Source organism: Lissotriton vulgaris, chromosome 11, assembly GCF_964263255.1.
Source record: "Lissotriton vulgaris chromosome 11, aLisVul1.2, whole genome shotgun sequence".
NCBI lineage: Eukaryota > Metazoa > Chordata > Amphibia > Caudata > Salamandridae > Lissotriton > Lissotriton vulgaris.
This window is the reverse complement of record NC_141699.1, coordinates 854,662,701-854,687,420: the sequence shown is the minus strand read 5'-3', so window position 1 is coordinate 854,687,420 and position 24,720 is coordinate 854,662,701. Positions and strand designations below refer to the sequence as shown.

Here is a 24,720-nt window from a genome sequence, read left to right as displayed (position 1 = left end):
GAGCGACGGGGCCGAAGGAGATCGAGGAGGCGCCAATCGTCAGCGACAGCGAGTCGCCCTGACTCCCCCACCATCAGGGCAGATATGGCGGAGGCCCTGAGGACAGCGGCCAGGGATTTGCCTGAATCTACTGGCGTGGCCCTAACGGCCTAACTTTACTCCGGGGGGAGAGACTCTTAGCTTTAACGATGCTGGGCTGGGGCTGGGAGTTGGGGGGGTGAGGGGGGAGGTGTGTGGCTGAACGTCCACTTGACTATTTTTCTGCAGACTCGCCCACTTGGGCTGGACTGAGACAATGGGGTGTTTTTTCTGGTTTTTTGTTTTGGCTGGTTGCCATGGGTTGGTTCTGGGAGGATTTAAATGTTGGTTTGGTGCTGGGGGGGTCCCGTCCGATACTGTCCGAACATGTGCGAAGCCGTCTCTGGCCTTCCCTGCGCCCCTGCCCTGTGAGCCCCTCCCACTGATCCCTCGCTTGCTGCATAGAGCGCTGTTTCCCTGGGAGCGATGCCACCCCTGAAAGTAGTGACCCTTAACGTTAAGGGTCTGAATAACCCCGTGAAGCGTAGGGCGATCCTTTCCCTGCTAGAGGGGTCGCAGGCGGATATCTGCCTCCTGCAGGAAACCCATTTACTTTCTAAAGATTGCCATAGGTTGCGCTCTGCCAAGTTCCCCACGCAATTCTTTTCCTCTGCTGTGACCAAGACTGCAGGGGTAGCCATTCTTCTAGCCAGCTCCTTCAGGGGGGAGGTGTTGTATAAACATGCTGAGCAGAAGGGGAGGCTTCTAGTGTATCGCATGCGTCTGGGAGGTGTTGCCTTTACGGTTGGTTCCGTATACAGCCCAAACGACCACCAGGATCGCTTCCTGGAATCTGTGTTGGTGGACGTCACTGCCTCGCCCGATCGCCATATCATCCTGGGGGGAGACCTGAATATGGTCTTCGATTCCGCCCTGGATAGGTCTGCCCAGCGCTTTCCGCAGACGGGGGAGCTGTCTAGGGCGGTACAGGACCAGATCGCGGAGATGGACCTGCATGACCTCTGGCGCACCATGCACCCCGCCGATAGGGACTACTCATACTTTTCCCACGCGCACCGCACTTATTCGCGGTTGGATTACCTCTTGGTGAGCGGACCGCTTTGTTCGGCCGCCACGGCGGCAGACATCGGGGTCTTGTCCCTGTCCGACCACGCCCCGGTTTCCGGAGTCTTTGCTTGGCCGGCGGCCCCCCCCTCTAGAGGGATGTGGCGGCTTCGGGACACGCTTCTCCATAAGAAATCGGTGGTGAAGCGAGTGGAGGAGGTCATCCGGGAATACCAGACCCACAATGACAACTCGGACACGTCCCTGGCAACGCAGTGGGCAGCTTTGAAAGCGGTCATCAGAGGGGAGTTTATCTCCATTTCCTCGGCGGAAAACAGGGAACGCCAGCGCAAGAGGGAAGAACTAACGGCGCAGGTTAGGGAACTTGAACAGGTTCACCGCCGAACGGGGGCCCCTCGTGTCTGGAAGCAGCTGAAGGCGGCACGGAAACTCCTCTCTGCGTTGGATCTAGACCGGGCGGAGTATGCAGCGCTGCGCCTGAAGCATGCCTTTTACACCGGCGGAGACAGGTGCGGTAAGCTCCTGGCCCATAGGCTCAGGGCTGCGCAGCAACGCAATGTAGTAAAAGAACTAGTGGGAATGGATGGGATCCCGGTTTCCGGTGACGCGGAGGTGGCGGATTCCTTTCGTTCCTTTTACGAGGCGCTGTACGCTGCCGAGCCTTCCCCACCGGGAGAGGCTGAGGCCTATTTGGAATCCGTGACCCTCCCGGCCCTGGATCCCGCCCAGGCGGCCCACCTGGAGAGGGACATTCACGTGGAGGAGGTCATCTCCGCGATTGCACGACTAAAGCACGGTAAAGCCCCGGGCCCGGATGGCTATACGGCCTTGTTTTACAAGACCTTCTGTCCCACAGTCGCGCCTCTCCTGGCCCGCTTGTTCAATTCTTTCTCCGAGCCGGGAGCCATCCCACCGGACCTTCTCTCGGCGACTGTGTCGGTTATCCCGAAACCGGGGAAGGATCGGACCCTGTGCGGCTCGTACCGGCCCATTTCGCTCCTAAATGTGGACCTCAAGCTTTACACGGGGATCTTGGCGGCTAGACTGGGTCTACACCTACCAGGTTTGGTGGAGGCGGATCAGGCCGGTTTTGTACCCGGTAGGCAGACGGTCGACAATACCAAGAGAGTGACGCACGTGCTGGAGAAGGCCTCACGCGTCCCGGGGGAGCGGATGCTACTATCGGTCGACGCGGAGAAGGCCTTTGATAGGGTTCATTGGCCATACCTCGAGCTGGTCCTTGGGAAACTGGGGATCGGCGAGAGGTTCCGCACTATGATCTTTAATTGTTATAGGAGACCGTCAGCGTCAGTGCGTGTCAATGGACACAGCTCCAGCAGTTTTGCCATTGAGCGCGGCACGAGACAGGGTTGCCCCCTATCGCCGCTCCTGTTTGCCCTCTATATGGAGCCGTTTGCACAGAGGATTCGCGATAACCCAGACGCTATTGGGGTGAAGATGGGGCAATACACGCATACTGTCAGCTTATACGCAGATGATGTCTTGCTGACCCTGGATGACCCCAGGCGGTCGCTCCCTGCCTGCGTCCAGGAACTGAACGCTTTTGCCCGCGTGGCGGGCTTTAAAATGAATATGAGTAAGTCGGCTGCACTGGACGTGTCGCTCTCTGTCGACACCAGGCGAGACCTCCAGCGTCTCTTTCCTCTGCAATGGTCCTCCTCCACGGTGCCTTACCTGGGGATTTTACTTGCCCCCTCCCTGCCTGCAATGGTCGCAGCTAACTATTCCTCTCTGGGCAAAAAGATCAAAGAGGAACTCGGCCGATGGAACAAAGGCCTGCTCTCGTGGCTGGGCCGGATCGCGGCAGTAAAGATGACGATACTGCCTCAAATCCTGTATCTCTTTCGCGCTCTACCTCTCCAGCCCCCTGTGGGTTGGATACGGCAGACGCAGGCGGACATCTCTCGCTTTGTGTGGCAGGGCCGCAAGCCTCGGATGAAGCGGGTCCTCTCCATGCTTGCCCCGGAAGCCGGGGGTCTCGGGGTCCCAGACCTTTGGAAGTACTTTCAGGCGGCGCAGCTCCGGTATTTGGTGGAATGGAGCAGGTGGGAATCGGACAAACACTGGCTCTTTCAAGACCAGGCAGTGGCGGGTCGTACCCTTCAAGAGATCCCGTTCCTGCGGCGCACTCACCGCCCGCCTAATCTCTACGCCTCCTTTGTCACCCGGGTTCCGCTAAGAGTGTGGGACGCGGTGTGTGAGCTTCGTGAGCTCACTACCTTTCCATCGCCGTTCACCCCCATTGTTGGCAATCCAGACTTCACTCCTGGTCTGGAACCGGGAGCTTTTTCCCACTGGGCGAGCGCGGGTTGCAGGGCGCTTTTCCAGGTCTACGGGCCGGAGGGCGTGCTCCCCTTCCAGCAGCTTCGACAGGAGTTTGGCCTAACGGAAGGGGATAGACTGCGTTACATGCAAGTCCGCCACTGGGCTCTTCAACCCCCAGTGCGCGACGTCGCTGCCCGTTCGATTACGCCCTATGAGCGATGGTTGATAACCCGGACCTCGGATGCCAAGCTAATTACTGACTTGTATAAGTTTCTCCAGCCCCTGCCGTTTCATTACTATAACCCAGGGAGGGAGCGCTGGCACAGGGAATTGGGCAGGACCCTGAGCCACAAGGAGTGGGACAGGATTGCGTACCGGGCGAGGCATTCTGCGTACCACACTGGGCTGACGGAGACCTTCACCAAGGTGTCCACCTATTGGTATTATACCCCGGAGCGGCTCTATGAGATGCGCAAAATCGGCGATAAAGGCTGCTGGCGCGGCTGCGGACAGGAGGGCACCCTCACGCACATCCTCTGGGAGTGCCCGGTGCTGTCGGCCTATTGGAAGGAAGTCTTAGATGAGGTGGATAGGCATTTTGAGAATAGGCATTTTGAGATCGAGCTTCCGCGCCTCCCTGCGTATGTCTTGCTAGGCCTCCCCAATGACTTGATGTACCCGCTGAAATCCCGCAGGGGAAGGCAGATTGCGATTGCGCTAGGCTCCGCGGTTCAGAACATTCTTGTGCTCTGGCGCACCCCCACTGTCCCCTCTATCACTGGTTGGCTGCACAGGCTCTGGCAGGTACTGGGCATGGAGAAAATGTCGCTAACGGTGGCTGGGAATGTTGACCAGTTTGAAGAGCTTTGGCACCCCTTCTTGGCACTGCTGTCCACGGAATTTCGCGAGCTCACGTGTCCACGGTACTTGCGCCTCCTTAGGCTGACGCCACCGGCGGCTCCAGCGGAGTGAAAGTGCGGGTTCAGGGGCCGGGGGTTGGGGGTGGGAAGAGGGGTTATACGCTTCTAACGCTGACTTTCGGACGGGGATGTTGGGGTATTGTTTTCTTCTTTTCCTCCTTTGCTTTTCTTTCTTCTTCCTTTCTGGGGTCGGGGGGTTGGAGGAATGGTGTGCTTCTCTCTTACTGTGTTGCGGGGTGCTATTTTGCTCAGCCTTGCTTAGGGGGGTGGCGGCCTACAGAGGGGTCATCCACAGTGCCTTATTGCCTTATGTCTTATGCCTTGTTACCCTCTGGGGCTTCCAGCCTCCCTACTTCTCTTCTGACCTGCTGCAACGTTACGCTTTTTGTACTGTATGTTCACTTGACCTCCTGCTCCCTTCCCCTTGTTTTTTGTGCCTTAATAAAATACTTTAAACCTAAAACACACACAGGCTGCCACCGAGGTGTTTGCTTCCATCACTAACACGAGTTTCCTCTCGTATGGGCCTGCCAATGATGCAGATCTTGACAGCTATTTCGGTAGAATCTTACACGTTCCAGATTTGTTTTCATCCCTTTGCTCACCTCCCACATTCTCATCCTTAAAAGAAAAACAAGCATTTACAATGCAATAGGTCTTGCATTATGAAAGTTTGAGCTCTTGGTGTTGCATTCTTTAGCAATGCCAATAGCTCAAACTTTAATAATGCGAGACCTATTGCATTGTAAATGCTTGTTATTACTTGGTTTAGCTATTCTTGTGACTCATGTACTTTTTAATCTCCATGTTTTGTGTTAGTTTTAATTGAGTATGAGTATGAGTATGAAAGCTTTATTTCGATAAAAACCTATCTTATAAGCATAAATATAAAACAGTACTTTAACAGTATAAAAAGAGACAAGTTTTACCACCACATTAACACTTGGGTGCAAAGCTTCTTAAAATTTTCATTAAAACAATGTACATAATGCATCTAAAATACAACACAGAAAGGATAAGATCACAAATTAAACATTTTCTCTTAACCTTTTTGATCTGATGGACCAAGCCCATCTCAAAAACTTTGATAATCCACATACATACAATGTTTGAGTATACGTTTTAAAAATGCTCAGCGCTACAGAGTGTTCTCTAGTACCCAGTTCTCTACATAGCGGTTTGAGCCAGCAATTCCTTGGTGATTGGTACGCTGGACATGCAAACAAGACGTGTGCTATTGATTCTATTTTGGTCGCTCAAATTGGGCAAAAAGGGGAAGTCTGGAAAGGGATTTTCCATCGAGCAGTCAATGCACAAATTGGAAGTGTACCGACCCTAAATTTAAAGTACAAAGCCCGATTTAATGGGTTCTGAATAACATTAAGATAGGGTTCACAGAATGCAACATCCTTAATCTCTAGGAAATTATCAGTTATTCTTCCCAAGTTTGGATCGGAATAGCATGTGCTAGATACCCAGCTCCAGTAAATTCTCTTTAATACTGCTTTTGGTGGGGCAGATTTAGTTTCCCATGCATCTTTTACGCCCAAATCACATAGAAGGGTTTTGACATCTTTCAGCCACTTGATTTTATGCCAACCTGACATCGACATAACTTCTGAGAGGCCCTCTGCATACTTTGCTAACTCTGGCACTCGCCACAGCCGTGCCCATAGTAAAAGCGGTCGGACTTTAGCCAGGTCACAAGTCAAATGGCATCCCAAATCCAGTAACAGTGGGACCGTAGGGGTACTCTGGGGAAGTGCCATTAGCTCTTTAAGAAATTAGTTTTCAGATTTGATTAGCTGCTCCATGTTACTTGTGCCCCACAGTTCGGCTCCGTATAGGGCCGAGCTAACTCCTCTAGCCTTGTAAATTGCAACGGCCAGGGCGATGGGCCTAGTAGATGAGGTGCGCTGTTCCCTAAGAATGGCCCCGCTACCCTTTTGTGGCATAGAAGCATTTTCTGCAAGTGGGGGGTCCACTGCATGGTATCCGAAATACGTATACCAAGGTAGTCAAATACAGTTACTCTTTCCAGTGGTATAAGGTTCAAAACTGGGGGCCTGCTAAGTTTTTTTGGTGGATTTAATACCAGATACTTTGTTTAATCTGTATTTATTACAAGCCCTCTCTTAGTTGTAATTAACTTTATACAATAAAGATTACTCAGCCAATTTATCAACTTAAAGCACTCATATACATATAGCTTTAGTATTGTAATGAATATACTCAAATCATTTAAATGTAACTCACGTTAATTAAGTTAAACCACACATTTTCATGCTGTTGCCAATTTGTATACACCATAAGAGCAATGTGAACTCACCCCGCTCTTCTTTCCTTTTTCCCCCCTTTTTTCCCCTCAAAACCTTCCATTTCTATACTGTGTAATATACTATGGTGATTTTTCTTTAATCATGTTGTGGTGCTCTCCTATCACTCACTGCTGTGCCACTTTTCACAGTATATCTGCCTAGCGCAACTAGAAAATGTGTAAATGCGTCTTGCTATTAACTGATTGTAATGGATCTTACCAATAATTTCCTGCCTCTTAACTATGCTTGAGATTTTATTTGTTATATGGCCAGAACAAACATTATTAAGAATATTCCTTGTCATACTGTACACTACGCCAAGATGACTAGTGACCTCTTTTAACCTGCTAAGGCCACCTCTTCTAGTACAAAACCTAAGAAGGTGAAAAATGATCCTCTATCACCGTGGTACTCAAAGTATGACCTGTTGGCCACATGCAGCCCTCTTGACCTTCACATGTGGCCCCCAGCTGAATGACTGTACTGGGCTGCATTTTACTTCAGAAAGTTCTTGCCAAAAAAAGATGCATTTGTTTAAAGGGTAACTGAAGTAAAAGAAAAGAAGCAAATAAGATGTCTTCTAAACCTAACTTTAGGAAACATATTTATTTTTCATTCCATCGTACAAGAAACATGGAAAGATATGATAAAGTCTCTTCAAAATCCCAAAATTGTATTTCATTAACATGCAAAAGCGTTTCACCGTAGTAAATCAAAATATATACGTGAATTTAGAAGTACTTTTTTTCAAAACTTTTCTTAACTATATTGGTATAGTTACTAAATTGATGACTTTCTGACTCGTCCTATCAGAACTGGCCCAACGAAACATGAAGGCTGGTTCGACCATGCCTGTACTATCGCTAGTAGGGACTTGAAATTGGCTCTGTATAAGCGACTGAGGGGCTAGAAAAAAAGAACTACAAATTGAAGCATGGTTGAAACTGTCCTGAGCATCAGATACAGAAGATAGCAAACTTTTCTGGGATACTGTTAACTCTCCTTTCCTAAAGGATGAATCTTTCCCGGAATTGCTGTCACATGTTACTTGCGACACATGGGTTGCCCACTCATTCTAGTATTTTTTAACTCAGGCATGACACAAACGATAACTATTCGAAATGAGGAACATACTCTATATTTATATGAACCCCTAAATATCAGGTTGCAAGCAAGTGTCATGGGCTCTGAAAGAAAACAAAGGGGGCAAAGTCCCGGGCCGGATGGGGTTCCTTTAGATGTGTTTAGAAACAACATTGTGTTATGGGTACCAATTCTAACCAGGGTTTTTAATATGGCTGCGGAGACAAAAGATTCCACCGACATAGAGCACATCGGTTATAGTTCCTATTTTTAAGAAGGGCAACAAATCAGACCCCAAAAATTATAGGCCTATATCACTCCTAGGTTCATCAGTGACAGTGATGAGTAAAGTCTTGCTAAAAAGACTAGCAGAATAGGCATGGGATTACTCAATACTTTCACGTGCTCAGTTCGGCTCCAGGAAAGGCCTGGGGACCATAGAGCAATGTGTGAACCTTGATCTACTTATAGGCAAGTACACCTGTGCCAAAGGTGGCAGATTATATCTCTGCTTTGCTGATCTGAGAAGCGCCTTTGACTTAGTAGATCAGACCATTCTTTGGAGTACTCTGATTGCTATTCGGGTATCCAGGCCAATCATCCATTTCCTGGCCAGATTATATGAGTATCTAACGGGCTAAATCCACTATGGTCCCAGGGGGGAATGCACCAATACCTTTGCAGTTAAGCAAGGCATTCAGCAAAGCTGTGTATGAGCACCACTGTTATTTTCCTTGTTCATTAATGGGGTAGACAAGACCTTATAAGCAGTGCCTGCCGATGCTCCCCAAGTGGCTGGGCGCCCCATACCAGTACTTTTGTATGCAGACTACGTTGTCCTGTTGGCCAGGACTCCAGTGGGACTGCAACGTTTAATGAATGCTTTTAGTGCTTTTATTGCTGCCAGGAAATTAATTATTAATAAAAGTAAAACTTTTACTATGGTCTGTGGGGCAAGGGACAAACAAAGTAGAACATATTTTATGGATAAATCGCCTGTGAACCAGGTTGATACCTTTTGCTACCTGGGCATTACTTTTCCAGGTAACAGGTCATGGACTTGTGAGATTACCTATGTCAGGAGCAAAATGGCTAGATGCACCCAAGGTATTTTTAGAATTTTAGCAAAACTGGGCTCTAGGACAACAAAATGAACCTACAGCTCAGTCTGTGCTGAGCACATCAATCATAACGTCCGTTTTTAAGTTAAGTCCTGTGCTAGCCAACCACGGGACCTGCTGCAGCTCAGTCCCACTGGGAATCCAGAGACAAAATTCAATGCAAAGGTGGAGGCAGCACCAGGGATGAAGCCACAAACTGGTCACTTCATTTTAAAAAATTCTTTATTTTTCTTCATAAAAACAACTCGACAACAGCCAACGCGTTTCGTTCCTGTTAAAGGAACTTCCTCAGGGCAGAAAAAGTGTATGAATAGATTTGTAGAGTGGACCCAGAATACTGGCCTTGGACATTGTGGACCCAATCCTTTTATTATTCCTTATTCCTTCCTATTTTTCAAGAGTAAAATCATGAAAAATCTTTTCTTAAAACAGTACAAAGACGTGGTTTAGACATGAGAGGTATATCAGTCTTGGTCAAACCGTAGTAATGTCTGAATCAACCAGTCCGCGGAAATATTGTAGAGTGTGAGGCTAAAAAATCCACAGTCCCGCAGTAGGTAGTACAACCTCTACCCGGGCCTTAGCGTCAAATACGATGGTTAGGGTGTAGTATCGTTTTTCATAGACAGATAGTTGAGCTACCGCAAACCACACCACAAAAAAAGTCTGTCTTGTGGGTCCTGACGTCAGTGGATACTGCAGATCATGATAAATCTCAGAGACATGCAATCAGATTGACGCGCAGTCACAGCGTCATTATTCGACGAACACACTCCGAGGCCAGTCAAGGAGATGAAAACTATTTATAGGGCAAGGGTTTTATAAATTGCAACATATGGGGCTGGTATTTGGGGCTATCATAATTATTCTGTTTTACAGACAGAGGAAAACAGTTACCTCAAATGCCTCCTCAGCCTACCCAGCTCTGCAGCTTCAGAGATTATACATAAAGAAGTGTGGCTACAGTATCTTATAGATATAGGTGCATCTTGCCCAGTACTGCTCTGGCACTCCGTATGGTCTAAGGAAGAAACCAGTTTTACGAATTCAATTATTTTAGACTGTTTTACCCTGGATAATGCGATGAAGATTCCCTGGTTAAACTATATCAGTTCATTGTTCAGTAAATTATTCAAGATGTCAATACAGACTAATACTACTTAAGTATCTTTACTCAGGAAGTTGGCCATTATAGAAACTTTTATGAACCATAGTAGGTAAGTTTGGCTTGATGGTGAATGTAGCAAACCAACTGTAAAATTGTATTTATCACTTACCTCCAATGTGGGCTGTCAAGATTACTTAACATACATTCCCAATCTTATGCACCGTTTTGTATTAGTTAGATTTAGATTATGAATTGCTCACCATTTAGTGGCTTTCAGTAAAATGAAAAGTTGTCCTCCAGTCACGAGTCCTTGTCCATGGAACATACAGAGTAAACAGATCACTGCGCACATTATGCTGTTTTTATACAGGTCTGAAAAAATTACTACTTAAAACCACTTTTACTGGGGTATGGCAGTGGTTCACATCTTGCTGCAATAAAATACCTCTCCGAACTTAACAATGCCAGGGTTTACCTCAATGTAGCACTTTTTATTATAAATGCTTTTAATGCACACAAGAGTATTGTTGCATCGTTATAGCATTGGCCCCGACATCTTTTAAGAATTTGTGCTGCCTTTTTAAATAGAATATTTTAAGAGTTTTAAATGTGATTAACTTTGGCTCCAGGTCGTAGAACACGTGTTGCCTGCTCGTTTTTTTAATACCCGATTCCTTTTATATGTAATGTATTTAGTTTTAACGTATGTACGTTTTTAGATGTGATTAATTTTGGCCCCGTGTTGCGCACTGGATGCTATTTGTCTTGTTTTTTTATGCGTAATGTAATCAGTTTTCAATGTATGCATACTTTTATGGTTGTTCTATACATACCAAATAAAGTTTTTTGAACTGAACGGAGTGTAGAAATATTTATGCCTCCTCATACCCTAACAGCAATGTGAATAACGAATTAAGAGGCAAGTCAGTTGTCACATAGAACCCGCTGGATGGTTGGAGTTGTTATTTGACATGGACAACAGTATAGTTTTTTCAATTAAGTACAAGCATAGGTTTTGTACAGTATATATCCTGAACGCATGTATTTCAAGCTGCTTTTATATTGCATAATGAAGAAAAAGGAAGCAAAGTGAAATTAGGCAATTGCCGAGCATCAAACAATTTGGTCAAGCGAGGAAGCCAGGATTGATTCTAGGTTTTCTGGTTTCAAATTGTGCAATTCTATTTCATTTAAATTCAATTGTCAAGTTGCTTTCTTTTTACACTTGCTTCTCCCAAGATACAATAGCAAGCAGAGAAGGCTTACCCCAAGTTGCAGTAGAGGGATAGTAATTCAGATGCAGAGTAGCAAAGTATTGTCAAATCTACAACACTTCTAGAGAGTAGGGGCTTAATTTAGAGGGAAGTATGGAATGAACCCCTCAAAATAACTCCATAAATCTCTGACCACATCACATCAATGATTTGCTTCCCCTAAGCCTGCCTTAACCTCCCACAAAACCACACTCCCACTGTGCTGGCATTAATGCAGCCCTCTGGCACCACATAGACCATACTTTGTAGCCCCTTGAGAAATGTTTACGACTACCCATGCTCCATAACCTATTATAGCCTCTCATATGCCAGTTCTCGAACCATCCTGGACGAGGTGTAAGGGGCTAAAAACCTTTTATGTGTTCACCAGTGAAAATAGTCAACAGATTGAGGACCGCTGGAACAGTTTGGAAGGTAAAATGGTAGAAATTGAACAACCCATTAGCTCTCTCCAAGATGCAGCTACTAAGATTCCTTTTATTAAGCAGTAAATCCTATAACTAAAAATACATACGGAAGGTCTTGAAAACAGGAATCAAAGTAATACAAAATAATCTTCGACTATATGGTCTACCAGAGGCCTTTGATGTTCCTGACTTTTTCCAACTTTGCCTGTATGCTGCACTGTGCAACAAACATACAAAGTGGGAAAAGTGTTAAACTGTCTCAAAGCGTAGGGCCTGATTATGACTTTGGAACAGTTGTGCCAGCTCAACACTGACACAGCGGTGTCAAAGCAGCTCAAGGACAGTCCGTCTTATTACAAGTTCAACTTGTGTAAGGCAGATGATCCTTCACCTTTCCCATGGTGGTACCTGGAAAACAGGCACAGCAATGGTAGCGGAAAAAAAGTTCCAGGACTGCATGGATGGTGACATTCATGCTGTGCTGGAACATTGAGAGAATACAGACAGGGGGGCACAGGGTGTGCCCGCCCTACATGTATCCCAATGGTGGGGACATGAGGGCCCTATAGGGCCCCCTTTGTTCCTCCACTGCCAGCCTTTTCATGACTGGGCGCCCACCATGATATGGCTGGTGATGGCGGAACTTGTAATTTGCTGAGCTGGACTGTGCCAATCCCACTCAGCATGTTTCATTGTAGTCAAGTTCCACCACAGCCAGTGAACAACTGTTCCATGGCGCAGCTGGTGGTCCTCCGCAGTAACAACGTTTGAAGTGGTAATGCAGTGGACAGACCACAGCCAGCCCGAATCTTGTGGTCTTATGACCGACAGACTCATAATCAGCCCCATAGTATTTTGTACTGGAACAATACCCTTCCAGTACAAAACCTATATTTGTCATTACACACACACCATTTCCCTATGGTGTAAGGGTGTGCGTTTTGGCCCAAGATAGCCTAAATTATGCAAGTGCTGTGGGGGAGAGAGCAACAATGCCATAGCTTAGTAAATGTGGTGCTGTTATGCTTTCCTCCTTTCACGAAATGCAGTGTGGTATCTTTGATTACTGTGCTGGGTTGCTTGAAAATTGTGTAAATATCCTCCTTCATTTCTATAGACGTAGCTCTTTAAAAAAACATAATGTGAAAGAGGATCTAAGGAGAAATGAAAGGGCCCCTTGCAGGGTGGTAGTGCACAATGTGTGGAGAAGGAGGTTATTGGGGGAGCAGCAAACATTGTTGCACCATACAGCACCTACAATACGTAAGCCTTTGGGACAGGGAAAGTGTAATTTGTACAAGGTTTGGCTGAGTAAGGGCCGTCAGAGGTTTGGCTACATGCCAGCTCATCTCATTTAGATGGGCAGGCTTATAGGGCTTGATTACGAGTTCAGTGGTCTGTAGGTCTGACCACCGCCGCACTGCAGGAATGCCAGCGGTATTACAACTGCAGTGGTTGGACCGTCAGAGGACCACTGCAACTGCCAGAGATCCAGGATCCTGTGGCGTTTGTGCAGCATCAGAGGCAGAAATATGCTGGCGGTACTGCAGCGTCCCACCAGACCAGGATTGAAGTCCTAATCAAATAGACGGTCACACCACCGGTTTTAAGGTCCTACATTGGATGGTGCATTGCACTGTCTGCTGAAGAACCGCCAAACTCATAATCAGCCTCATAGACATTATCCAATGCCCGTCAATGCCAGGAAAAACCTGTGGTAAGGGGCACTGAAAAGTGCTCAATGCCAGCCTTGCCATAGGTGACAACTTCCAGGGCAGGAGAGCATTGCTTTTATTCTTCAAATAGAAAATCCAGCTTCGGGATTTTCTTTGTGAATTTCTTTTTTTCTTACTTGTCCTACGGAGCCAACCGGCGAAGTTACAATGCATTTGCAGGAACCAACTTGACAGAGGTTCCTGTCAATGCTTGAAATGTCCACTGGGCTAACGGATATTTCAAACTTTTTCCATCGCCACCTCCACAACCTGGTGGAAGACCAGTCAACTGCCAAAATGTAAATCATATCCAGTGTCCATAATGACCTGGAAGGAAGTGGTCATCCTAATCTGTGCATTTGTGGTGTGTTGTTTTCTAATTCTGTAGATTTGTTGTGTTACCTTTGATAATTTTAGGCTTATGTTGGGGCAATCAATTTTTCTGGGTCACCTGGTGGAGGATGGGTCAACTGCCAAAATGTTAATCATATCCAGTGTCCATAACGACCATGAAGGAAGTGGTCATCCTAATCTGTACACTTATGGAGTGTTGTTTTCTAATTCTGTAGATTTGTTGTGTTACCTTTGATAATTTTAGGCTTATTTCGGTACAATTATTTTTACATCTAGGAACACCCCTCCTCTTCAGGCACAGAACTTTGACTTAGTGGTAATGCTGTCCTCTTAACAGTATCTAGTTTCAGTGACTCTACAGTGATATTGAGGAGGTGGTGTCTGGTCCCATTTCAAGCGTGTATGTCTTTAATGAATAGGGTTGGCTAATGTTTAGAGGGTTTTAGGCATGTTCTATAAATTCTAGAACCTCTCTGTGCCTTTTGTTTGCCCAGTTCCTTTGGTATTATGCCTCTTCATTCTGCTGCACCTTAAAGAGAGCCTGCTAAATGCTCAGTTGTATCTCATACACGTCAAAGATGGGCTATAAGCGCCTGCTTCAGGGTTAGGATGAAAGTGAAAAGTGTTCAAAGGGGCATCGGCTGCTTTTAAAGAACCTGTGGTTAATTGTAGTCACCTGTGTGCAGCTTTTTATCTTTTGTTATTTTTCTTTTTTAATTAAACCACTCCTAATTACCAGCCTGATTCATGAAACAAAATTGCGCTCGCAAAGGGCCAGATTCTGAGAATCTGGCCCTTTGCGAGTGCGATTTTTGCATTTGGGATTCATCATCCCAAATGCAAAAATCGCTATTTGCGAAATCGCATATTTGCGAGGAATTGGATTTAAGGAATCTCTAATAGAGATTCCTTAAATGCAATTCATCAACCAATTTGAAATTGCGAATTCGCAATATTTGGTCGCTATTTACCACGAAGTCTGACTTCGTGGTAAATTGCGAAAAAAATAGAAAAAAGCACTTTAGTGCATTTTTCTCTTTGGCATGTTACACACACACATGTCCTTTGGACATGTGTGTGCGCAACACCTGTGCAAATTTGCATTTCAGGGGTGCTACAGGGTGTCCTTTGGACACCCCTGGCACCCTTGAAATCGCTATCTTATTTGCGATTAGCTAATTGCTAATCGCAAATAAGGAATATTCCCCATTCATTCCTATGGGCCTTTAGGCCCATAGGAATGAATGGGGAGTTATTCCTTATTTGCGATTAGCAATTTGCTAATCGCAAATAAGGAATGTGTAGGAATCGCAATTTATTTTGCGATTCCTACATGAATCCCGTTTTGCGAGTCTGTAATAGCGATTCCTTATGAATCGCTATTAAAGACTCGCAAAATGGGTCTTTGATGAATCTACCTGTACTAATTTCCACATTCTACTTGGTTTGTATACTTTGAACATGGTTTACACCTGCTCTGGGCAAGAGGAACATTGAGCTAGTAATTGCTCATGTTGATATGGTTACCTCTCATCTCTTAATGACAGGTTTTTCAGTTGCACATGCAGGTACATTTGAGTGTGTTTCCACATGCAACTATTTTACATGATATTTTAACGCTGGGAATTCTGCATGCGATTTTGCCTCATGCGGAACACCTGTAATTGAACCAAGCGAAATTTATAGGTGACTTAAGAAATATAATTTCTGTAAAAGTCAGGATAATGTTGTTGTAAACACCTGAATAGTTATTAACATGTAATGCTTGAAAGCTTGAATATTAATTTACCATCTTTTGAGGGTATATCATCCTTGAAACTGAGGGTTCGTCTTGATCACATCTGATTTGAAATTGGGTACGTTGTTGTTGGGTATTAGTTGTGGGAGAGGTATCTCGAGAAAGTAGAGAGGTGACATCCTATGTTATTTTAGTCTTGTGTCATATAAACATTTTATGCTACATACTGCATGACTCAAAATTGTGATATGTGTAATTGCCATTTAATTTGTAGGTAAACCAAATCTGGCTGTTTAATGTCTGGAACCAGCATTGTCGGATATTAGTTACTAAGGCCCAGATTTGTAAAGGTATGCGTTACTCTGCGGCAGGGAGGAATTCCACAAGTGGAGCTTGGGTGTTCCCACATACCCACCCATGAATTTTGGCACATTTCTGGATTTACCATTAGTGGTAGACCTGTGAATGCGTCAAAATACCCTGCCACCCCAGGTGAGGCATAAGGAGAAATATCTTTATTGCTCCCTGTGTTTTTTCCACTTTCTACATGTGCTGCATTCTGCAGTACACATAGAAAAGGGACAAATGACTCTCAGGATTGGTTTTATACAGGAAGGTGTCCCTTCCTGCACAAAAACAACACTGCCTACAACATGGCACGAGGGTGCCTGCATTGGCAGCCGAAAGTGCATCCGCACTAAGAAAGGACAGGAATGCCTACTATAATGGTATATACAGCATATTCCTGCCCTTCCACGACGGACAGCGCAGCTTGCTGCGTTGTGTGAAAGAATGCATGAAAGAATGATAAGTCTGCCCTTAAGTGTGAGAAGCACAAGGAAAGTAGCCGTATTGACAGTATGTGTGGAACAAGAGATTTTGGAAAATTTTAGCCACATTGGTACATATAGCTCAAAATGGTAGCAACATAGCAGGCTTTTAGTAACACAAAGTGCTCGGCTGCTTAGCCACATATTTCTGACCACATTTTCCATTCTTATTTCTTGATGATTTCTAAACTTGTGGGTGCTCTGCAATACGATAGAAAATTATAAATAATGTTCATTATTTTTATAAATGACATCCACAACATTGGGTTTGTACCATCTGCCTGTGTGCAGTACTTGACCATAAATATGTATTTATCTATACGTCAATACCTCGGTCTGATTCCCCATAAACGGAACTCTTGTTCCAACCTTCTTTTTTGTCTTTTTTTGTAGTTTTTACGGATGGTCGATGCATGTGCAGGCTTCCTCACTGAAGCACTTCACCCGGAGAACTGTGTGGGAATTTTGAGGCTGGCTGACGCTCACGCTCTGGGATCTTTGAAACACCGGGTGCAGAACTTCATCATCCAGAACTTTGTGCAGGTCTCAAACCATGAGGAATTCATGGAACTCCCTGTCGACATCTTGTACTGCATATTAAAAAGCGACGACCTGTGTGTGACAGAAGAGGCGCAGGTGTTTGAGACCGTCATCAGCTGGGTGCATTACAGGCAGTCAGAGAGGCTGGCCTTCCTTCCTTACGTTCTGGAGAATGTCCGCCTTCCTCTTCTGGATCCTTGGTATTTTGTAGAGACAGTCGAAGCCAATGAGCTCATTAGACAGTGCCCTGAGGTCTTCCCTCTTCTACAGGAAGCAAGGATGTACCACCTGTCGGGCAATGAGGTAAGTTGTAGACACATAGTATGAAAACAGGGGAAGCGGATAACTGGAAAAATGAAGGGTCTTGTCTTAAATCCTTAAGATGTTGACAGCAAACGTAATTAATAAGTGTGAGGAAAGATACATCTTCAGCATTGCTTCTGATAAGTTTTTACCCCAGAATCAGCCAGTGCATTTAAAAGCAACAGTTTAGGACTATAGGAGCTCTGCTAGTGTTACTAATCTAAAAAAGGCCTTCAAGACGAAAGACAGCTTTTTATTTCCATGAATTACTAGTGGCAAAGAAAGCATGTGTTACAATAAAAATAGAAATGTGTTATGGTAAAGATACTTCATAAGACGAAATGACTAAAAAGCATTTTATTTGTAGAATACCCTGGCACAGATGGTGGAGCAACCGTTTTTCATACTGGCTTGAGCCAACTCCTCTATCACCTGCCACTTCCAACCACCCCAAGGTTCCAAGGTGGAACCTATAACATCCTAAATGACAGCGACACAGCAGTACGGTGCCTGAAAGGTGATCCCCCTCCTGACATGTGTTACAAACGCACCCGAATACAAGAACTTTCAAGACTCCAGTCTTCATATGTTTTTGAAATTATCCGTTCAAAGGTTTTTATTGGTAGTTTCCAAATAAGCAAGGAATGAAAAACATTACAGACATTAAAAACATAAAAGAAGAAAGCATACAGTTGTGGTACACAAGCTTAAAATAATGACTGTGAGGGTGATAATTGGATGGGTGAGATTAAGCATCAGACAATCAGGAACATAACATAATAAAAACTCATATGAGTGAACTTACATGTCGCATAAGTAGGAACAATAGTATCAGTGCCTTGGCCCACAGGTGATTGTAGCCACTGTTGAGGCAGTATGAATAACCAGCTAAATGTCATGGAGATCTAGAGCAAAGCTAAGGTGAAGCTAAGGTAACCGGGAGTGAAAGTGCAGTGTGAGCTGTTCATGGTGGTTTGTGAGCGCTGAAATATTTGTCAAGAGTGGTCCACATTCTTCTCCGAGGAGGACACCATGGTGAGTTTTGTAGTGATATATTGTCCGCTCCTCTTAGGTTAATTATCCAATTTAACCAGCAGGCAAAGGAGGCTTTGCGGGTGTCTTTCCAATTATTGAGATCTACTTTTACTGCAGCCATGAGGAGTAGATCTAGTAAGGCCCTATCTTTGTCAATAAGGGACACAGCATTGAGGAAGCCAAAGACCAGGGAGGATATTTCTCTTGAGTAGGAGGTGTTCTAGGTCATCGTCCTTACAGTTCCAACAGATTGCATAGTCTCTAATGTTGTGAGCGATGAGACGGGCTGGTGTTCAGAAAGCTCTATGGAGTAGTCAAAATTTTGTCTGGGAAAGTGTAGGGCTGATTTTGTATCTCATGGTTGATTCCCAGGTTTTGGCCCAGTCTGCGTCAGATATTGGGAAAGAGGGGTGTGATTCCCAGAACTGTGTGAGGTATTTATTAAGATTGGAGTGTTGTGGGCGTAGGAGTTTATAAATCCAGAACACCTGGTGGCCTAGTCTGTTTAGTCTGGAAAAGTAGTTCGGGAGTTGCAGAGAGTTTTGCCCTACTAATCGCCGACTTTACCTTCAGTAAGTTATAAAATTCAAGTGGAGCAAGGCTGTATCTAGTTTGGAGTTCCCTGAAGGAGAGAGGGTAAGAATCCTTAAACAATTGATGTGGAAAAAAAAATACTTTTTTTTAGCCCAAAGGTCATTATGCAGCAGTTTGTCTTTATACAACACAATGTGGTTATTCCAGATCGATTCCCATCTAGAGCATCGAATGCTGGTGTCTAGAAGTTTATCGACTTTCAGCAGAGCGAATTTTGTGTTCTGTAAAATGGATTTCGAGCAAGTGGTCGTGTTAAGGCTAGCAGTCAAAACGGCCGCTGGGGCGAGATTTCTAAAAAGGGCTCTTTCTATATCTAGCCAAACGGGGGTGTAATCACAGGAGGTGTCAACCAATAAGAGCTTTGTTTAGCGAGGAAAGCTGTTTGGTACAGCTTGAAATCAGCTAAGTTGACCCCTCCTAGAGACTTGTCCAGATGGATTTTCTTTATGCTAATCCTTGCTCTTTTCCTTTTCCAGAGAAATTTAGGGCCAGATGTAGGTAAATTAGATTTACCGATTTTTAATTACCGAATTTTACCGATTCGGTAATTAAAAATCGGTAAATCTAAAGGGTGGATATGTAGGTATTTCCAGATGTGGAAATACCGAATCTGTAACAATAGGTATTTACCGATTCTGTAAATACTGAATCAGTATTTCCCATTGATTCCTATGGGCTTTGAAGCCCATAGGAATCAATGGGAAATACTGATTCTGTATTTACAGAATCGGTAAATACCGAATTTTGCAAAGGTGCAGGGGGTGTCACTTTGACACCCTCTGGCACCCCACAAATAGGCATGTGCGCCATGTGGCACACAGACATGCCCTAAGGGCATGTCTGTCTGTCATATGGCTAGGTGTGCATGCACACATGTGCATGCACACCTGAATTTGGTATTTTACCACACAATAGGATTGTGTGGTAAAATACCGATTTTGTAGGGCCTTTGGGACTCAGAAGAATCCCACCTACATCTGAGATTTACCGAATCGGTAAAAATACCGATTCAGTATTTTACAGAATCGGTAAATTTACAGAATCGGTAAATTTACCGATTCTGTAAAATTGTGCCCCTACATGCCAATTCTTGAATACCAGTCGGTAACGGCCGAAAATACCGATTTTCGGCCGTTACCGACCGACCTACATCGGGCCCTTAGTGAGTAGGGCATCTAATTTGTGGTGGAAATCCGGAGATAAAGTGAGGGGCAGCATCCTGATGAGGTAGTTCACTAGAGGAGAGATCATCATCTTGATGGTCTCAACCCTCCCCCCACCATGTTATGAAGTTAGGGGACCATCCGTCTAGTTGCGATTAAATTTTATCTAGGGTGGTTTTCTCGTTGCGCTGGAGTGTTTCAAGAAGGGTGCTACCAAATTCAATCCCAAGGTATTTAATGAAGCCGGTCTGCCAAGACAGCCCGGAATTTCTCAGCATATCTCTGGTGCCATATATGTTCAGGGGTTTAACCTCTGACTTGTCACGGTTCAATTTGTAGCCAGACTGAACAGAATATCTTTCTATGGTGGTCATGAGAGCCTCAATGGAAGAATCTGGGTGTTCTGTAACCACCAGAATATCATCCGCATATGCGGCCAGTTTTACTTGCGTCTCACCGAATTCCACGCCCATCATATCGTCATTCTGTTTTATATCCGAGATGAGGGGTTCAAGGGCCAGAAGAAATAGAGCTGGTGAGAGAGGGCAGCCCTGTCTGGTGCCATGTTCTAAGCAAAATGATTCTGATAGTGAGCCGTTCATGGTGATCCCGGCTGACGGAGAGGAGTAGAGGGCTGTTACCATGTCCATATAAGTCTTCCCCAGGTTAAAAGATAGCATGCATTGTTCCATGATAGACCAGGGTGATGGCAACAAAGGGAGAGGCTGTTATTTTGGCTTTTTCCAAGACATGGCAAAGTAGTCTGGTATTATTGTTGGACATGCGATATTTAAGAAACCCCACTTGATAGTTGCTAATCAATTTTGGGAGGATTGAATTGAGTCTGTTGGCTAGGATTTTTGCATATATCTTTCAATCCAGATTGATGAGGGAGATTGGACGGTAGTTTTTTGTTAAAAATGGGTCTTTACCTTCTTTCTGGATGACAATTATAGTGGCTTCACCCATTGATTTAGAGACACCACCTTTATAGCAAAGGAATGGAATAATTTTAATTGGGAAAGGCTGAGAGTTATTTCAAACGCATTGTAGAAACTGGCCGAAAAGTCACCAGGGCCCGGAGCTTTGTTACTTTTAAGGGATTTAATGGGGGAAGAGAGTTCCTTGTCAGTGAAAGGGGATCCTAATTTGGAGCTTCATCCTCAGAAAGTCCAGGGAGGTTTAGCGAGCGTAAGTAATTGAAGCCTGCCTCTGAGTCAAACACCATCTTGTTTTTGGAAAGGTCTTTGTAGAAAGACTGGAAGGTGTCTAGAATTTTATTTTGTTTGGTATGGATGTTGTTGGCGGGGTCCTTAATCAATGCAATACTGAATTGCTTTTGTCTGTGCTTAAGGTAAGATGCGAGTAATTTCCCTGCCTTATTACCCTCGCATAATTTGAGTGCTTTGAATTTATTTATCCACACTCTAACGCGTCTGCTCACAATTGTGTTGTACTCGTATTTCTTTTTAATAAGCAGGTCTAGGGCGGGCTTATTATCTAAGTAGGCTGAATGGGAGATTTCTAGTGACTTGATGTCTTTCTCAAGTGCGTCGAGTTCTGAGTTAAATTTTTTGTTGGACTGTGCCCTGATACCTATAATGACGACCCTAATTGTGGCCTTGAGTGCATCCCAAACAACAGAGGTGTCCGTACCCGGGAGATCATTCAGTGCAATGTATTCTCGAATGCCGTTTTCTATTCGTTGTTTGTTCTCTGGGTCTGAGAGGATGTCATCATTAAAGCGCCAGCGTTTCGGGGGTAGGGTAGAGTGTGAACCTGCGAGTTTAGTGTTGATACAGGAATGGTCCGAAACTAGTTTGGGTGCTATGTCCGTTTCTTCTATGAGGTGTGTGAAAGGGCTGGAGATTAGGATGTAGTCAATTCTGGAGTAAGAATTATGGGGTGCCGAGAAAAATGTATAATCTCTCCCGTCAGGGTGTTGTAGTCGCCAGGAGTCACTTAAGTTAAATTTGGAGCAAATACGATTGAGTATTTCATGAGATCATGAAGAATGATATGTGCATTTGGATTGGTGATCTAGAAGAGGGTCTAGAGGAAGATTGAAGTCCCTGCCTACTGAGGTTGAAACAGATTCCCAGAAGTCAGGGTCGTCAGAATTTGGCCCGTAAATGTTTACTACGTGAATGGGTTCCCCATCTCTCATTAGGTGTGTGACTAACAATCTCCCATCTTTCTCTTGAGTGTGTGAGGTGATGGAAATGTTAGATTTTTTTTTAATTAGGGTGATCACCTCTCTCTTCTTATGGACGGCTGGGGAGCATAGGGTGTATGAGATCCAGTGATGTTTAATGAATCCAATATCTTCTTCTGAAAGTTTTGTCTCCTGGATTAGGATGATATAGCCTATGGATTTTATTAAAAAATCAAAGACTTTTCTACGTTTTACTGGGTGATTAAGGCCTTTGACGTTTAGGGAAACTATGTTATATCTTTCTGCCAGGGTTTTAGTCTAAGTCATCTAAATGGTAGGGGTTGCTAAGGAAGTTATCGGCTCTATGATAGGTACGGCTGTGTAAGCGAAGATACCAATTTAAGTCACACCAGAGGTATCTGCCACAGGGCATGGATCCGGCTAGATGTAGGGCCTGTTTCATGGTGGAAAACCTTTGGTGTCTGTTTTTTAGACTCCGTATTGGATATGGCACATATGATTCTACTTTTGAGATTTGGTCAGCGACTAGCAAAAGAAGAAATAAAAACAATAAGGAAACGACCAACATTACATTTACCCCCAAAACCCACTCCCTCCCTCCCTCCCTTCCCTCAGTGCCCTTGCTCCCCCATACCTCCCACCCCTCCCAACCCACCCCCTTCCCCCCCGAAAACTCAAAGTCAGGAGCTGCAACGGCAGTACCGTCTAAAGGCAACACAGAAAAATATAGTAGGGCAGTGTCTCAACAGGAGAAACGTATGTAATGATTTACCCCACTACGAATATGTGGTAACCTATACTGAAGCATAAGTGAGTCTTAGCACCTAGCTGTAACTTAAGCACACTGTAAGCACATTTTAACACATAAAACACAGTGACCACATAAATGGCTAACAAGTGCATTTAACCTTGTTGAGCGTACTGGACGTAATGAACTATGTTAACTATATAGGACTGCATAGCCCTGATTATACTAGTAAACTGCCCCAGGTAGAGGTCCATCACGTCATGTCATGTATCCAATTTTTTGGCATGTAGCTAACTTACGGCATGAAGCCAGCTCGATTATTTGGCAACTTCTTGTAGCTAAAGGAATAGCATGTTGAGCACTCTGACAAGATGAAGATAATAAAACAGAGATACCAGTAGAGCACAAGGGTTAGGCAGTTCAGTGGAGACTTCTAGATGACGTGCAAGATCCTGAGGATTTGAGAAGACACGTGATCTGCCATGTTCGATGATCTTAAACTTTGGCCATAGAATGTTGGTATTTTGTGTGCCCTGTCCAGTTCTAGGCCGTGTTGGAATTTGATCCCCGCGACTGTCGGAATCCAAGCTTCAAGGAAGGCCACACAGGAATCCGCATCTTTTTCTGATTCTTCCAGAACGCCAAAAATACGTACATTTCCTCTTCTATTGCGATCCTATAATTCAGCATTTTGCCGCTTGAGATCAGCTGTAGCATTATGAAGATGCTTTATGATTTTGGAGGATTGGGAGGTTCTGTCCTCTACATCGCTTACACGTTGTTCCGCCTCACAGATGCTCTTGTTCATAGAACTCATGTCCGTCCTGATTGATGTAAGTTCCAGTTGCATGGTATCAGTATTGATTTTCATCGACTTGGCTAAATCATGGACTTCAACCAGTTTTTTAAGGATCATGTCCATCGTGCTGGTCAGATCTGATTCAGCTTTGATTGGAGATTCCGACATTATTGGTTCAGGTCTTACTTTCTTATTGTTGATCCTACTGTCCCTGTCCACCATTTTCAGCAGGTTCTAGGAGAATGGGGGATATGCCAGGCAAGTCACAGTTTATTCTAAGAGGTCTTGTTGGTAACCCCTCTTCTGCTCACTCTTGTTCTTCTCGGCACTTTTGTCTTTTCTTGGCTTGCGGATGACTTTTGTGCACAAGGTTGCAAGGGATGAGACAGTGAGGCTTACTGTGCTGTGAGGGAGTGTAGGAGAACAGCAGTACAGTAGCAACACCACCGGAGAATTACGAGGGAGAGCACGCTGGGTCTGGTGTTGGTGCTGGTAGGTAGGTAGGTAGCTACCACACTTGAGGATTGTGCTGTAAGAGAGCTGACGGGCAGGTTGTCAGTTGGCGGTAAATTATACGCACTGGCATCCCATTTGTGGAATTGACTTGCGATTCTAGACGGTAAGGCCCGGTGTTGCAAGAATGACCTGGGACCGACGGTTAGAAGAAGAATCAGCGTGCAGCCATTTCGCCATGCAGTATGTTGGCAGTTTGCCATCATAGTACACCCCTGTTTCGTGCACTTTGTGGGGTTGACCAGCACCGGTCCGATTTAGTAGGCACTTGCAGATGGTTACAGTACGGCAAGGTGCATAGGAAAGGCTGCGCTAGGATACCTTAGATTTGTATCAGTGAGCAACCCAAAATACCCTTGAGGGCTTGGATAAATGTATAGAAAGGTAACGAGTGCCTTCAAGGGAATTTATTTTCACAAATAATTTAGTAGTGATTTAAGGAAAATTATGAGGACAATTCAATGGTCCTATAGTGGAATCAATCCCAGATAAAAATGTATAGCAGTTACATGTAAAGTACACACTGTTACATAACATAAAACAGATACAAAGAAAAAAACACTAAAGCAGGTGTACAGAAAAATATTGAAT

General features: G+C 44.8%; 1 protein-coding gene across 1 annotated transcript in view; it reads left to right on the top strand.

Moving 5' to 3' along the window:
* Positions 1-24,720, top strand: part of KLHL6 (kelch like family member 6) — a 732,992-nt gene that overhangs the window by 322,854 nt on the left and 385,418 nt on the right. Inside the window, exon 3 of the mRNA XM_086943989.1 lies at positions 16,652-17,101. Within this exon, the coding sequence (XP_086800115.1) occupies positions 16,652-17,101 (450 nt within the window). The remainder of the gene's footprint in view (positions 1-16,651; positions 17,102-24,720) is intronic.